We start from the raw sequence: 13,791 nt of genomic DNA, 5'->3' as shown, positions 1-13,791 counted from the left end.
TTTTGGCATTTTTTTTTACCCCTTAGTGGTGTTTTAGGCAAAATGTGCATATGTTTTTAGCCTAAGGCTAAATTTTCACTTGCTTTTTTCTCTGGTAGCTTTTGGATATCTGCCACTGCAGTTTTTGAGCTAAAGTCAGAAGTGGATCCATAAGGGAGGAGAAGTGTAAGTCCTTCCTTTATATGTCCTATTCCTTTTGAATACACTTCTGGCTTTGGCTCAAAAACTGCAGTGGCAGATATCCAAAAACTGCCAGAAAAAAAACCAAGTGGAAACCTAGCCTTGAGCTGTTCTCTGAGTTTGTGTGTGTGTTTTTTTTTTTTATATATATTGGCTTGTGTTTTAACCACATCTTACTACACACCATTTGTATCCTTATAACATGAAACACCAGCTCGCTTATTTCTTGAACTTGTGCTCTTCTTAATAGTACATTCAGCAAGCGTTGTCTCGGATCCGCGGCATGTCACTTGAAGACATTCTTGCTCCTTTTGATCATCTGAGATATTGAACTGAAATTTTTTACTAGAAGCACCTCTGGAAAATAAAAAGAATTAAAAAAGTGTTCAAGTAGGCTGGTTTCTCATGGCAATATTTGGCTCAGAATTTTTCAGTATTTTTTCAGTATTTTTAGGAAAAACCAGGAGTGGGTGTGCAAAATCTTCCCATTATAGTTTTTCTCTGTATAAAATCCACTCCTGGTTTTGGCTAAAAATACTGACCAAAATACGTGTGAACTTATCCTTAGGCTTAGGGTTCACACACTGTATTCTGGTCAGTATGGGGGAGATTTATCAAAACCTGTGCAGAGTAAGAGTGGTGCAGTTGCCCATGGCAACAATCAGATTGGCTTCATTTTTGAAGAGACCTGTGAAAAATGAAGGAAGCAATATGATTGGTTGCCATAGGCAACTGTACCACTCTTCTTCTACACAAGTTTTGGTAAATCTCCCTATATCTGTTTAGTATTCAGAACGCATTTTGGTCAAAACCGGGAGTAAAACCAGTACAAGAAATAATAATGGAAAGAGTCGCAACTTTTCTTGCGCCTGGTTTTAGCAAAAATTACTGAATAATTAAGGACCAAAATGAGTTCCAAACACGGACCGAAATATTACGTCGGAACCCAGTCTAAGGCTATGTTCATACACAGTATTCTGGGCTGACCTTTGAGCCACAAACAGCTGGAAAAAAAATCCCCAAATGTATTCACATATTGTGGTGCAGTGCAAAACGAGTTTTCATGGTTAGCAGACTTCCCCATTTAAGGCTATGTTCACAAATAGTATTTTGGTCAGGATTCTGCTCAGTATTTTCTAACCAAACCCAGGGGTGGAACCAATACAGGAGAAAACTATAATGGAAAGATTTGCAAATTTTTCTGTGTCTTTTTCACTCCTGGCTTTAAAAATACTGAGCAAAATCCAGACCAAAATATGTGAACATAGCCTAAATGAGTTTTCCTTCTCAGAGAACAATAGCAGGTAAGACTGTGTTCCCATCTTGTTTTTGCTCACCTGCAGTATACATCAGCAACCAGTCAAAAAGGTTTTAGTTTTTTTTTTTTATACCACAGCATACTCTTAAATGACCCATAGACTTAAAGGGGTATTCCAGGATTTTTTTTTTGACTATGCTAAGGGTGTAAAGTTAGTGTAGTTCATAATATAGTGTCTGTACCTGTGTGTTACGGTTTTCTCACAATTCTTATGTGATTTTCACCCCAATATTTATTTTTAACAGCATACAAAATTACTGTTGTCTCAGATTTTTCCCAGCTTGCAATGCGGCCGAGACCTGACATCACTAGTCAGCTGATGACTGGGAGCCTGTCTGCTTCAATGGGTGGAGGGATCGCTTGGTGGGAGAGAGATCACTCTGCAACTAATGTAACAGCTGTAGGCACCCTGATTGAAAACCACAGGTATTTTGAATGGATGCAGCTCATTTATGTTTCAATGGGTGGGGTGGCTGATGTGTGGGAGGGAGGAAAATGGAATTGTGGGATTTGTAGGCAAAAAAGAAAATTCAAACAGGAAATACCAGTTCACAAAAAGCTAGCCACAGTATTATGGTGATCTTATGACATAGCCATTTAGCCCCAAGACAAGCGCAGATCCTTCTTAAGCATGTCCATTACTGTCTGCCCAGGTACTTACTAAAATCCCCTTATGGTGGATAACCCCTTTAAATGTACCAACATAGGGGAGACTTATTAAAAGCTGTGCAAAGGAAAAGTTGAACAGTTGCCCATAGCAACCGAACAGCTTGCTTCCTTCATTCCTGAGAGGCCTTCTCAAATATGAAAGAAGCCATCTGATTGGTTGCTATGGGCAACTGGTCAACTTTTTCTCTACACAGCTTTTGATAAATCTCCCACATAGTCAGCTAGTGCATACATTCAGTCCATTCTCAGAATATACAGTGGGGCAAAAAAGTATTTAGTCAGCCACTAATTGTGCAAGTTCTCCCACTTAAAAAGATGAGAGAGGCCTGTTTGGAGGAGAAATAATGCTGAATTGCATCCAAAGAACACCATACCTACTGTGAAGCATGGGGGTGGAAACATCATGCTTTGGGGCTGTTTTACTGCTAAGGGACCAGGACGACTGATCCGTGTAAAGGAAAGAATGAATGGGGCCATGTATCGTGAGATTGTGAGTGAAAACCTCTTTCCATGGTTCCATTTCTCCAGCTAAACTACTTTCTGTGCGAGACCAAGGCATATCCAAAGCTGGATCCCAAAATAATTTAAGTTGGGAGATCAAAGTAGCGTTGTAATATCTGTGGAGATCAGGTAGCCCTATCCCTCCTTTTGTCCTATCTCTACATAACAGATTAAATGATATTCTTGGGCTCCCTGATTTCCATATATATATATATATATATATATATATATATATATATATATAAAAAGATCCCTTTTAATTTGTTTAAAGAAAGTGTCTATGAGGTGTATTGGCATAGTACGATACAAGGTATAGGAGTTTGGGTAACACTAGCATCTTAAAGGCTGCCAAACATCCTAACCAGGATATCTCCACCTTTCCTAATTTATCTAGCTCCTCCTTAAAATTTTTAAGGAAAGGTAGGTAATTGTATTTATACAGATTTTGGAAAGATGTTGGTATCTTAAGGCCCAAATATTCTATGGTGTCATTCCTCCAATCCAGGTGGAACCTTGCTGCAAGCAATTCACGTATTCCAGGCAGGCAGACAGGCAATACCTGGGACTTTTGTAAATTGAGTTTGTACTGCAAGAGTCTACTAAATTCATCCAGTAATGACAGGAATTTTGGCAGTGACTTTTCAGAATTGGTCAGTGACAATATGATATCATCTGCGTATAAGGAGATCAGATGACTGTCTCACCCTACTTGGATGTCAGAGATTATTGGGTCTAATCGTGCTGCTTGAGCTAATGGCTCTATACACAAAACAAAAATTATCGGGGACAGCGGGCACCCTTGATGGGTCCCATTGCTAATCTTAAATTCTTGGGATAGTGTCCTGTTTGTAAATACTCTTGCACTCAGGGCCAAATATAATGCCTGTACTACACCCAAGAGTTCTCCCCGCATTTCATAGGGACGAGAAGGCAAACGACCAATGAATATCGTTGGTTCTCTCTCCTGCTCCACATAGTGGAGTAAATTCTCCACCCTCCTAGTGTTGTCACATATTTGGCGACCCTTCACAAAACCCACCTGGTTCCAATTTACCAGATGGGGCATCAGCGGCGACAATCGTTCCAAAAATTTTGCGAAGACTTTCAAGTCTGCATTCAATAATGATACAGGCCTGAAATTCCCTGTTCAATCTGGCATCTTTCCTGCCTTCGGCAGAGTGACAATCAAAGCTGTCTGATTCTCTTTTGGAATCATCCCTTTTTTAAATGTCTCCTGAATAAATGAGACCATATGTGGTAAGGTCGTAGTGAGGGATCTTTTATAGTAGTCAGCTGACAGGCCATCTGGGCCAGGAGATTTACCTATCGGTAGTGTTTTACTTAAATCTATTTTATGTTATCTTTTTGTTTTTTCTTTCTTTGTGCTCTTCCTTTTCTCTCTTTTTTTTTATTTTTTTTTAATTTTATTTCTTTTGTGTATTTGTGCCAACATTTTAGGTTTGGCTTATGTAGTTATAAGGAATGATATATAATGTCTATATTATACTACAATGTTAAAGTGTGATTTATGGTTGCTGAAATAATAATAATGAAAAAGATTGAAAGAAAAACCTCTTTCCATCAGCAAGGACATTGAAGATGAAACGTGGCTGGGCCTTGAAGCATGACAATGATCACAAACACACCGCCTGGGCAACGAAGGAGTGGCTTCGTAAGAAGAATTTCAAGGTCCTGGAGTGGCCTAGCCAGTCTCCAGATCTCAACCCCACAGAAAACCTTTGGAGGGAGTTGAAAGTCTGTGTTGCCCAGCGACAGCCCCAAAACATAACTGCTCTAGAGGAGATCTGCATGGAGGAATGGGCCAAAATACCAGCAACAGTGTTTGAAAACCTTGAAGACTTACAGAAAACGTTTGACCTCTGTCATTGCCAACAAAGGGTATATAACAAAGTATTGAGATGAACTTTTGTTATTGACCAAATACTTATTTTCCACCATAATATGCTAATAAATTCTTTAAAAAATCAGACAATGTGATTTTATGGATTTTTTTTTTCTCATTATGTCTCTCATAGTTGAGGTATACCTATGATGAAAATTACAGGCCTCTCTCATCTTTTTAAGTGGGAGAACTTGCCCAATTGGTGGCTGACTTTATAAATACTTTTTTGCCCCACTGTATATGTTCATATAAAGGGACTCAATAGCAGAGCAGACCATGTTATTGAGCCCTGCAAAATGAATTCATATGTTAAAAAAAAGGACCAACATTTTTTCGACAGGTTGCTGACATACTGTGGAAATAGGGGGAAAATAAAATTGGAACATAGCCTAACTGAAACACAGCCATATTTACCTAAATGAAGTTGTATCGCAGTCCCTTGCACAGTTCCACATTGAATCATAATGTATAATGTATACTGTATATTGCTGTGGATCCAGATATTTTGGTAGTTTCTGTAATAGCATATTGCAGTGTTTCCCAACCAGGGTGCCGACAGCTGTAACAAAACTACAACTCCCAACATGCCCTGGCAGCTTTTGGGAAACACTGGCATAATGTGTAGAATTTATTGCCAACATCTTGAAGTTCATTTGAAAAAAAATAGTTGCAATAAAAAAAATCGCCAGGTGCAATTTTTAGACAAACAGCTAAATGTTTCAACCGTTAGAGCTCTTCATCCCGGCTACAATACAAATGTGAAACCTTTTTTCCAAACCACTTTCATTATGCCGAGTGGGTGTTACCCTCCAACAAAAAATCATGAAACATGGCCATGCACTACCAAGCTTTTATTAACCCCTTAGGGACCTATTTTCACCTTAAGGACTCAGCAAATTTTCGTTTTTTCCTCATTCCCTTCTAAAAATCATAACGCTTTCAATTTTGCACCTACAGACCCATATAACGGCTTGTTTTTTTTACGTCACCATTTATACTTTGTAATGATATCACTTATTTTATAATATAACCTGCGGCGAAACAAAAAAAAATTATTTGTGGGGTGAAATGAAAAAAGAAACGCCATTTTGTAAATTATGGGGGCTCCCGTTTCTACGCAGTGCAAAATTTGGTAAAAATAACACATTATCTTTATTCTGTAGGTCTATACAGTTACAACAATACCCAATTGATATAGGTTTTATTTTATTTTAATACTTACATTTTTTTTTTAACTACATGCACCAAAATTAGTATGTTTAAAATCTTCTGACCCCTATAACTTTTTTATTTTTCCGTGTACGGGGTGGTATGAGGGCTCATTTTTTGCGCCGTGGTCTGTAGTTTTTATTGGTACCATTTTTGTTTTGATGGGACTTTTTGATCGTTTTTTATTAATATTTTTATGGTATATGAAGTGACCAAAAATGCTAAATTTGTTTACGTGTACGCCATCGACCGTGTGGTTTAGCTCACATTATATTTTAATAGTTCTGACATTTACGCACGCGGTGATTATTGTATTGTTGATTATGATTATTATGATGATTATTTGTATTGTTTATTACATTATTTTATTTTTAAAAATGGGAAAAGGGGGGTGATTTAAAGGAGTATTTCAGGAAAAAAGTTTTTATATATATCAACTGGCTCCAGAAAGTTAAACAGATTTGTAAATTACGTCTATTAAAAAATCTTAATCCTTTCAGTCCTTATGAGCTTCTGAAGTTAAGGTTGTTCTTTTCTGTCTAAGTGCTCTCTGATGACACCTGTCTCGGGAAACGCCCAGTTTAGAAGAGGTTTGCTATGGGGATTTGCTTCTAAACTGGGCGTTTCCCGAGACAGGTGTCATCAGAGAGGACTTAGAAAGAAAAGAACAACCTTAAAGTGGTACTCCACACCTAGACATCTTATCCCCTATCCAAAGGATAGGGGATAAGATGTCAGATCGCCGGGGTCCCGCTGCTGGGGACCACGGGGATAGCTGCTGCAGCACCCCGCTATCATTACTGCGCAGAGCGAGATCGCTCTGCACGTAATGACGGGCAATACAGGGGCCGGAGCATCGTTACGTTACGTCACGGCTCCGTCCCCGTCAATACAAGTCTATGGGAGGGGGCGTGGCAGTCGTCACGCCCCCTGCCATAGCCTTGCATTAAGGGGGCGGGCCGTGATGTCATGAGGGGCGGAGCTATGATGTCACGCTGCTCCGGCCTGTGCAGTACTGAACTCGCTCTGTGCAGTAATGATGGCGGGGTGCCGCAGCGGCGATCCCCGGGGTCCCCAGCAGTGGGACCGCGGCGATCTAACATCTTATCCCCTATCCTTTGGATAGGGGATAAGATGCCAGGGGCGGAGTGCCCCTTTAACTTCAGAAGCTCATAAGTACTGAAAGGATTAAGATTTTTTAATAGAAGTAATTTACAAATCTGTTTAACTTTCTGGAGCCAGTTGATATATAAAAAAAAGTTTTTTCCTGGAATACCCCTTTAAACTTTTAACCCCTTAAGGACTCAGAGTTTTTCCGTTTTTGCACTTTCGTTTTTTCCTCCTTACCTTTTAAAAATCATAACCCTTTCAATTGTCCACCTAAAAATCCATATAATGGCTTATTTTTTGCGTCACCAATTCTACTTTGCAGTGACATTAGTCATTTTACCCAAAAATTCACGGCGAAACGGAAAGAAAAATCATTGTGCGACAAAATCGAAGAAAAAACGCCATTTTGTAACTTTTGGGGGCTTCTGTTTCTACGCAGTGCATATTTCGGTAAAAATTACACCTTATCGTTATTCTGTAGGCCCATACAGTTAAAATGATACCCTACTTCTATATGTTTGATTTTGTCGTACTTCTGGAAAAAATCATAACTTCATGCAGGAAAATTTATACGTTTAAAAATGTCATCTTCTGACCCCTATAACTTTTTTATTTTTCCACGCACAGGGCGGGATGATGGCTCATTTTTTGCGCCGTGATCTGAAGTCTTTTTGTTTTGATCTGACTTTTTGATCACTTTTTATTCATTTTTTTAATGGTATAAAAAGTGACCAAAATACACTTTTTTGGACTTTGGAATTTTTTTGCGCGTACGCCATTGACCGTGCGGTTTAATTAACAATATATTTTTATAGTTCGGACATTTACGCACGCGGCGATACCACATATGTTTATTTTTATTTTTATTTACACTGTTTAATTTTTTTTTATGGGAAAAGGGGGGTGATTCAAACTTTTATTAGGGAAGGGGTTAAATGACCTTTATTAACACTTTTTTTGTACTTTTTTTTGCAGTGTTATAGGTCCCATAGGGACACTGCACACACTGATCTCTTACAGTGATCAGTGTTATCGGTGCTTGATTGCTCCTGCCTGGATCTCAGGCACGGAGCAGTCATTCGTCGATCGGACACCGAGGAGGCAGGTAAGGGCCCTCCCGGTGTCCTGTAAGCTGTTCGGGACGCCGCGATTTCACCACGGCGGTCCCGAACAGCCCGACTGACTAGCCGGGATACTTTCACTTTCGCTTTAGAAGCGGCGGTCAGCTTTGACCGCCGCTTCTAAAGGGTTAATACCGCACATTACCGCGATCGGCGATGTGTGGTATTAGCCGCGGGTCTTGGCCGTTGATGAGCGCCGGGACTGACGCGATGTGATGCGGGGTCGCAGAGCGACCCCACTTCATATCGCGGGAGCTGGCGCAGGACGTAAATATACGTCCTGCGTTGTTAAGGGGTTAATAGGGAAGGGGTTAATGAACTTTTATCAAAAAAATGTTTACACTTTTTTTTTTTGCCCTACGGTGGCTACCACATACAATCTTCTGATTGGTTTCACTGTTCAATGCTATGCCATATCACAGCATTGATCAGTGTAACCGGCGCTCTGCTGCTCTAGCTCTAGCAATGGATTGCCGATAGAACAAAGGAGAGGCAGGTGAGGACTCTCCCGTCGTCCGGTAAACTGATTGGGACATCGCGATTTTGTCGCGATAGTCCCGATCCGCTCCGCTGAGCTGCTGGGATTCTTCTACTTTCAGTTTAGTTGCCGCAATCAACTTTGATCGCGGCATCTAAAGGGTTAATGCCGGGCATCAGCCCGATTGGCCATGCCTGGCATTAGACGTGGGTCCTGGCTGCCCGTAGCAACCGGGACCCGCGGGGTTTAACCCGTTCTCAGCCGGTGAGAACGGTTTAAACCTGTTATACTGGACCAGGGCGTACAGGTACGCCCTGAGTCCTTAAGGATCGGGGATGCAGGGCGTATGCATACACCCTGTGTCCCCAAGAGGTTAAAACAATACCATACAGACATCAATGTATGCAGCTACAAAAGCCAAACTGAAAACTGGATTGTAACTTACTGGGAGAATTCAAGTTGGCGACAGGCTACATTGGCTTCCCTGATAGTCCATTTTTCAGAACACACAAAGAATTCCTTATCTTGTTTGGGCAATCGTATTTTTACAAGACCCTCCTTGTTTGTTTTCTCTCCATTGCTATTTTTCAAAAATAGTTCAAATTTGCCTAAAAGATAAAAAAAAAAGGTTTGTATATCATTATGTTGGTGCTGTCATAAATAAACTGTACTGTATATATTAACTGGATATTAATTTGAAAATAGTTTATCCATTTTACAATAGACTATCCTATAGTGCAGCCTTTGGCTATCTTGGTATGCTAAGAGTTGTAGTTTTGCAACAGCTGGAGGCCTACTGGTTGGTTAATACTGCTTTAGGGGGGAAAAATATTATTGTCATTTACAAGTCTTTTAAATCTGTCCAACTTTACCTATGTTTTTGTATGCAAAATAGCACAATTGGTACTGGACCACAAAATGGTTCCCAGATTTATCTGAATTAGGATTTCTGCCATTTACAAATCCCTTTTTGTATGTATACGTGGTCTCATCTAGCATACCAAATATTGCACACAAGCATTGTACATTACAGAGAGCTAATGTCCAACCCCTTTTTCAACCAGAAGTTCTGAGTTTAGGGAAAGATTTATCGAAACCTGCGTAGAGGAAAAGGGCAGTTGCTCATAGCAACCAGATTGCTTTTATTTTTTTAGATAAAAGAAGCAATCTGGTTGCTATGGGCAACAGCAACACTTTTTGATTAATCTCCCCCTTAGTTTCCAGGCACCCAGTGATAGGTCCCTTGTTTTCAAGTTAGATTATTTTCAGTCCCTATATGACTCTATATACAGGAGTTATATACAGGAGTTAGTAGTAAAGGTATATGCACAGTAATTAAATTCAGCAAGGAATTTCCTCCATGAATTTCCACTCGGAAATTGCACGTCTGCAAAAATGAAAAGGTTTTGGCACTTATTTTCTGCTAAAATAAGCACCAAAATTCAAAATCTTATTGACAAATGGGCATGGCTGGCAGATTCCACTAACATGTTCATTCTTAACGGAATTTAGTGGTGGAGATTTATCAAGACCTGTGCAAAGGAAAAGTTGCCCAGTTGCCCATAGCAACCAATCAGATCCCTTCTTTCATTTTGCACAGGCCTTGTTAAAAATGAAAGAAGCGAGCTGATTGGTTGCCATGGGCAACTGGGCAACTTTTCCTCTGGACAGGTTTTGATAAATCTCCCCCTGTGTGCTTGGGCACTTCATGTGTGAACACATTATAAAATTCTAAGTACTTTTGGAGAAATTTACTAAACCAAATATGCCAGTATTTTGGAACACCCCCCTCCTACATCACTGGTGGACCAGTGTTGTGCTGCCCAGTAGAGAAATGTTTATCCCTGGAGACTATGGGAAAAATTTATCAAAATCGATGCAGAGGAACATTTGTCCTGGTACCACTTAGACAGTATACTGCCACAGAAACGTTTTCTCTAGTCAATAAAAACTGGACTTCCGATATAGACCGGTAGCATTGTTGTGGGTAGAACATGAGTACAATATAAAATCTATTGATCAGTGAATTATTAATAAATTGAACAGAACACATACACACAACCACCATAGGTGAGTCTAGAGGAGAAAACAGTATACAGTGATCCCTCAACTTACAATGGCCTCAACATACAATAGTTTCAACATACAATTATCTTTTCTGGACCATTGTAACTTGAAACCAGACTCAACATACATATGGACAGTCCAGATCTGTGAAACGTGTCAATGAACTGACCAATCAGAATGGGCATTCACTGGTAAAACTCCTGTATTACTGAAGCGTATGCACTGACTGGTGTCTGGTAGTGCCCCCTACAGTACAGGAAGGTATTACATGTTCTGTACTACTCTTTGGGCCAGGATTAGCTGCTCCTTTGGACACCAGGTGAGGGCGACTCCATGTTACTTTTTAAGGACATTGCGTGTACTGTACAGGACCCCGAAGAAGCTCATGTCCTCTACATAGACCAGTGCTTCCCAAGCAGGGTGCCCCCAGCTGTTGCAAAACTACAACTCTCAGCATGCCCGGACAGCCTTTGGCTGTCCGGGCATGCTGGGAGTTGTAGTTTTGCAACAGCTGGAGGCTCCTTGCTTGGGAAACACTGACATAAACAGTGATTTACAGCTCCCAGCAGATCTTTCTTACTTTTATATGTAAGGACTTGCTTTATCTATATTAGTTATCTACTTATTTTTCTTTAATTCTCACTTTTTCCTATTTTTGGATGACATTTTGGTGCCTTTAGAACCAATTACCAGGTTTCCATAGAGTTATGGTCTCAACATACAATGGTTTCAACATACAATGGTCGTCCTGGAACCAATTAATATTGTAACTTGAGGGAACACTGTATATACAGAGATAATGTAACTAGTACATGGCAGAAATGTTGATGTTCTCACCGCTGCATGGAGACTCTGAGGCAAACCTGTATTTTGAGTTGGTGCATTCAGCGCTCTTTAACTGACAGTAGCTCAGGAACGCTTTGTTGCTTTCACTGCAAGCCCCTATAGTTTTATTTCGAGAACATTGGTAAGGCAGCTTACAAATACATTTTCCATCCACACATCTCTGCCAGGGAGCACAGAATACTTTATGACATGAATTAATAGTGTACTTCTTCTCCCAACACGTATTATCTGACACAGCGACCTGCGAAAAACAAGACGTTATTAATATGCAACATACTAAGTCACATGTAAGAGTTGCTTTTTAATGTGTAGTTATGTAGGAAATGTAATACTTCGTCTGTCACCATATTGCTGGACAGAAATATGTAGCTATGACTGAAAACTATGGAAAGAGTTAAAAAAAACACTCAAGGTTTTATAGTCATTTTTATAAGAGAGAGAGTTCCTAGGGCAGGGCCTTTGGGAGCAGTGTATCATTCAGGGATTCTCTCTCTTTTTTTAAATCCCTGTGGTCAAGTATTGCCCTGTCAGGCCTCACACTAGGATCAGAAAAGTCTATTTTGGTCAGTGGGGTACTTTAATCTTATTGTGATGTTTTTAAAGGGTTTTTCCCAAGATTGAAAGTTACCGCCTATCCACAGGATAGGGGACATCTAACTGATCATGAGGGTCTGACCACTGGGACCCCCACTAATCACGATGATTCAGGTCAGTTGTCCCCCGAGTGAATAAAGCAGTTGGCTCGGCCACCTCTCTACAGTGATCCCTCAACCTACAATGGCCTCAACATACAATTGTAAGTTGAAACCAGACTCAACATACAATGCTACGGACAATCCAGATCTGTGCAACGTGTCAATGGCCGGAAGAACCGACCAATCAGAATGGGCAATTTACTGGTAGAACCCCTGTATTACTGAAGCGTATGCACTGACTGATGTCTGGTAGCGCCCCCTACAGTACAGGGAGGTATTACATGTTCTGTACTCATTACCTGTACCAGGCTTACCTGCTCCTTTGGACACCAGGTGAGGGCGACTCCATTTTACTTTCTTAGGACATTGCGGGTTCTGTACAGGACCCTGAAGAAGCTCCTGTCCTCTACATAGACGAGTGTTTCCCAAGCAGGGTGCCCCCAGCAGGGGTGGACATATCACTTGTTCAGCCGGTTCGGCTGCACAGGGGCCCAGAGTGTTAGGGGGCCCCCCTAGTAGCCCAGGTCACATCTTGGGCCTCACAATCTGGGCCCCTGCAGGGCCCCCTTCCAGTACTTCGTACTAAATGCTGCAGCAACAGGTCCCGGACCTGCCGCTGACAGCAGTAATTTGCCTTTAAACCGGCCGGGCGAGACGGACAGGCCAGGGGCTGATGGGAACAGACGTGCCCCGCGCAGGCACGCACGTCTGTTCCAAGCCCCTGATGTCACGTGTCTTGGCCTCTGACCCCGGCAGAAGCGACAGGAGCAGCAAACCCTCCCGCCTCACAGCCGCATCACTGAACAGATAAGGTGAGGAGAGCGACGGTCGGGTGCAGGGCGGGGGGGGGGGGGGGAAGGGATTGTAATGATGATGAAGAGGACAGGAGGGGTGTTGAAGAGGTTGGTGGTGTAATGATAAGAAGGATTGGGGGTCTGGGAGAACATAGTGTTGATAAGGAGGACCAGAAGGGGGGTCAGGGGTGTAGTGATTAGGGGGTTTAATGTTGATGAGAAGGACTGGGGGGGGGGTGTCAGCTGTGTAATACTGATGAGGTGCTTAAGGTATATGGGGTGATGAGGAGACTGAGGATGGAGTGCATGGGGTGTATGGGGTGATGAGGAGACTGAGGATGGAGTGTATGGGGTGATGAGGAGACTAAGGATGGAGTGCATGGGGTGTATGGGGGTGATGAGGAGACTGAGGATGGAGTGCATGGGGTGTATGAGGAGACTGAGGATGGAGTGCATGGGGTGTATGGGGTGATGAGGAGACTGAGGATGGAGTGCATGGGGTGTATGGGGTGATGAGGAGACTGAGGATGGAGTGCATGGGGTGTATGGGGTGATGAGGAGACTGAGGATGGAGTGCGTGGGGTGTATGGGGTGATGAGGAGACTGAGGATGGAGTGCATGGGGTGTATGGGGGTGATGAGGAGACTGAGGATGGAGTGCATGGGGTGTATGGGGTGATGAGGAGACTGAGGATGGAGTGCATGGGGTGTATGGGGTGATGAGGAGACTGAGGATGGAGTGCGTGGGGTGTATGGGGTGATGAGGAGACTGAGGATGGAGTGCGTGGGGTGTATGGGGTGATGAGGAGACTGAGGATGGAGTGCGTGGGGTGTATGGGGTGATGAGGAGACTGAGGATGGAGTGCATGGGGTGTATGAGGTGATGAGGAGACTGAGGATG

At 42.0% G+C, this 13,791-nt stretch overlaps 1 protein-coding gene across 3 annotated transcripts in view; it reads right to left on the bottom strand.

The window, feature by feature from the left end:
• CFI (complement factor I) overlaps positions 1 to 13,791 on the bottom strand; it is a 73,787-nt gene that overhangs the window by 52,929 nt on the left and 7,067 nt on the right. For 2 of the 3 annotated variants that reach the window (XM_056564657.1, XM_056564667.1), the window contains exons 2-4: positions 11,394 to 11,643; positions 8,935 to 9,097; positions 365 to 537 (exon numbers count right to left, since the gene is read on the bottom strand). In XM_056564657.1, coding sequence (XP_056420632.1) covers positions 365 to 537; positions 8,935 to 9,097; positions 11,394 to 11,643 — 586 coding nt within the window. Of the gene's footprint in view, positions 1 to 364; positions 538 to 8,934; positions 9,098 to 9,361; positions 9,602 to 11,393; positions 11,644 to 13,791 lie in introns of those variants that run through there. The other variant, XM_056564674.1, reaches the window with a different exon arrangement.

The sequence above is a fragment of the Hyla sarda genome, chromosome 1, assembly GCF_029499605.1.
Source record: "Hyla sarda isolate aHylSar1 chromosome 1, aHylSar1.hap1, whole genome shotgun sequence".
In the NCBI taxonomy this organism is placed as follows: domain Eukaryota; kingdom Metazoa; phylum Chordata; class Amphibia; order Anura; family Hylidae; genus Hyla; species Hyla sarda.
The sequence above is the reverse complement of the archived record's forward strand: the minus strand, read 5'-3'. Positions and strand labels throughout refer to the sequence as shown.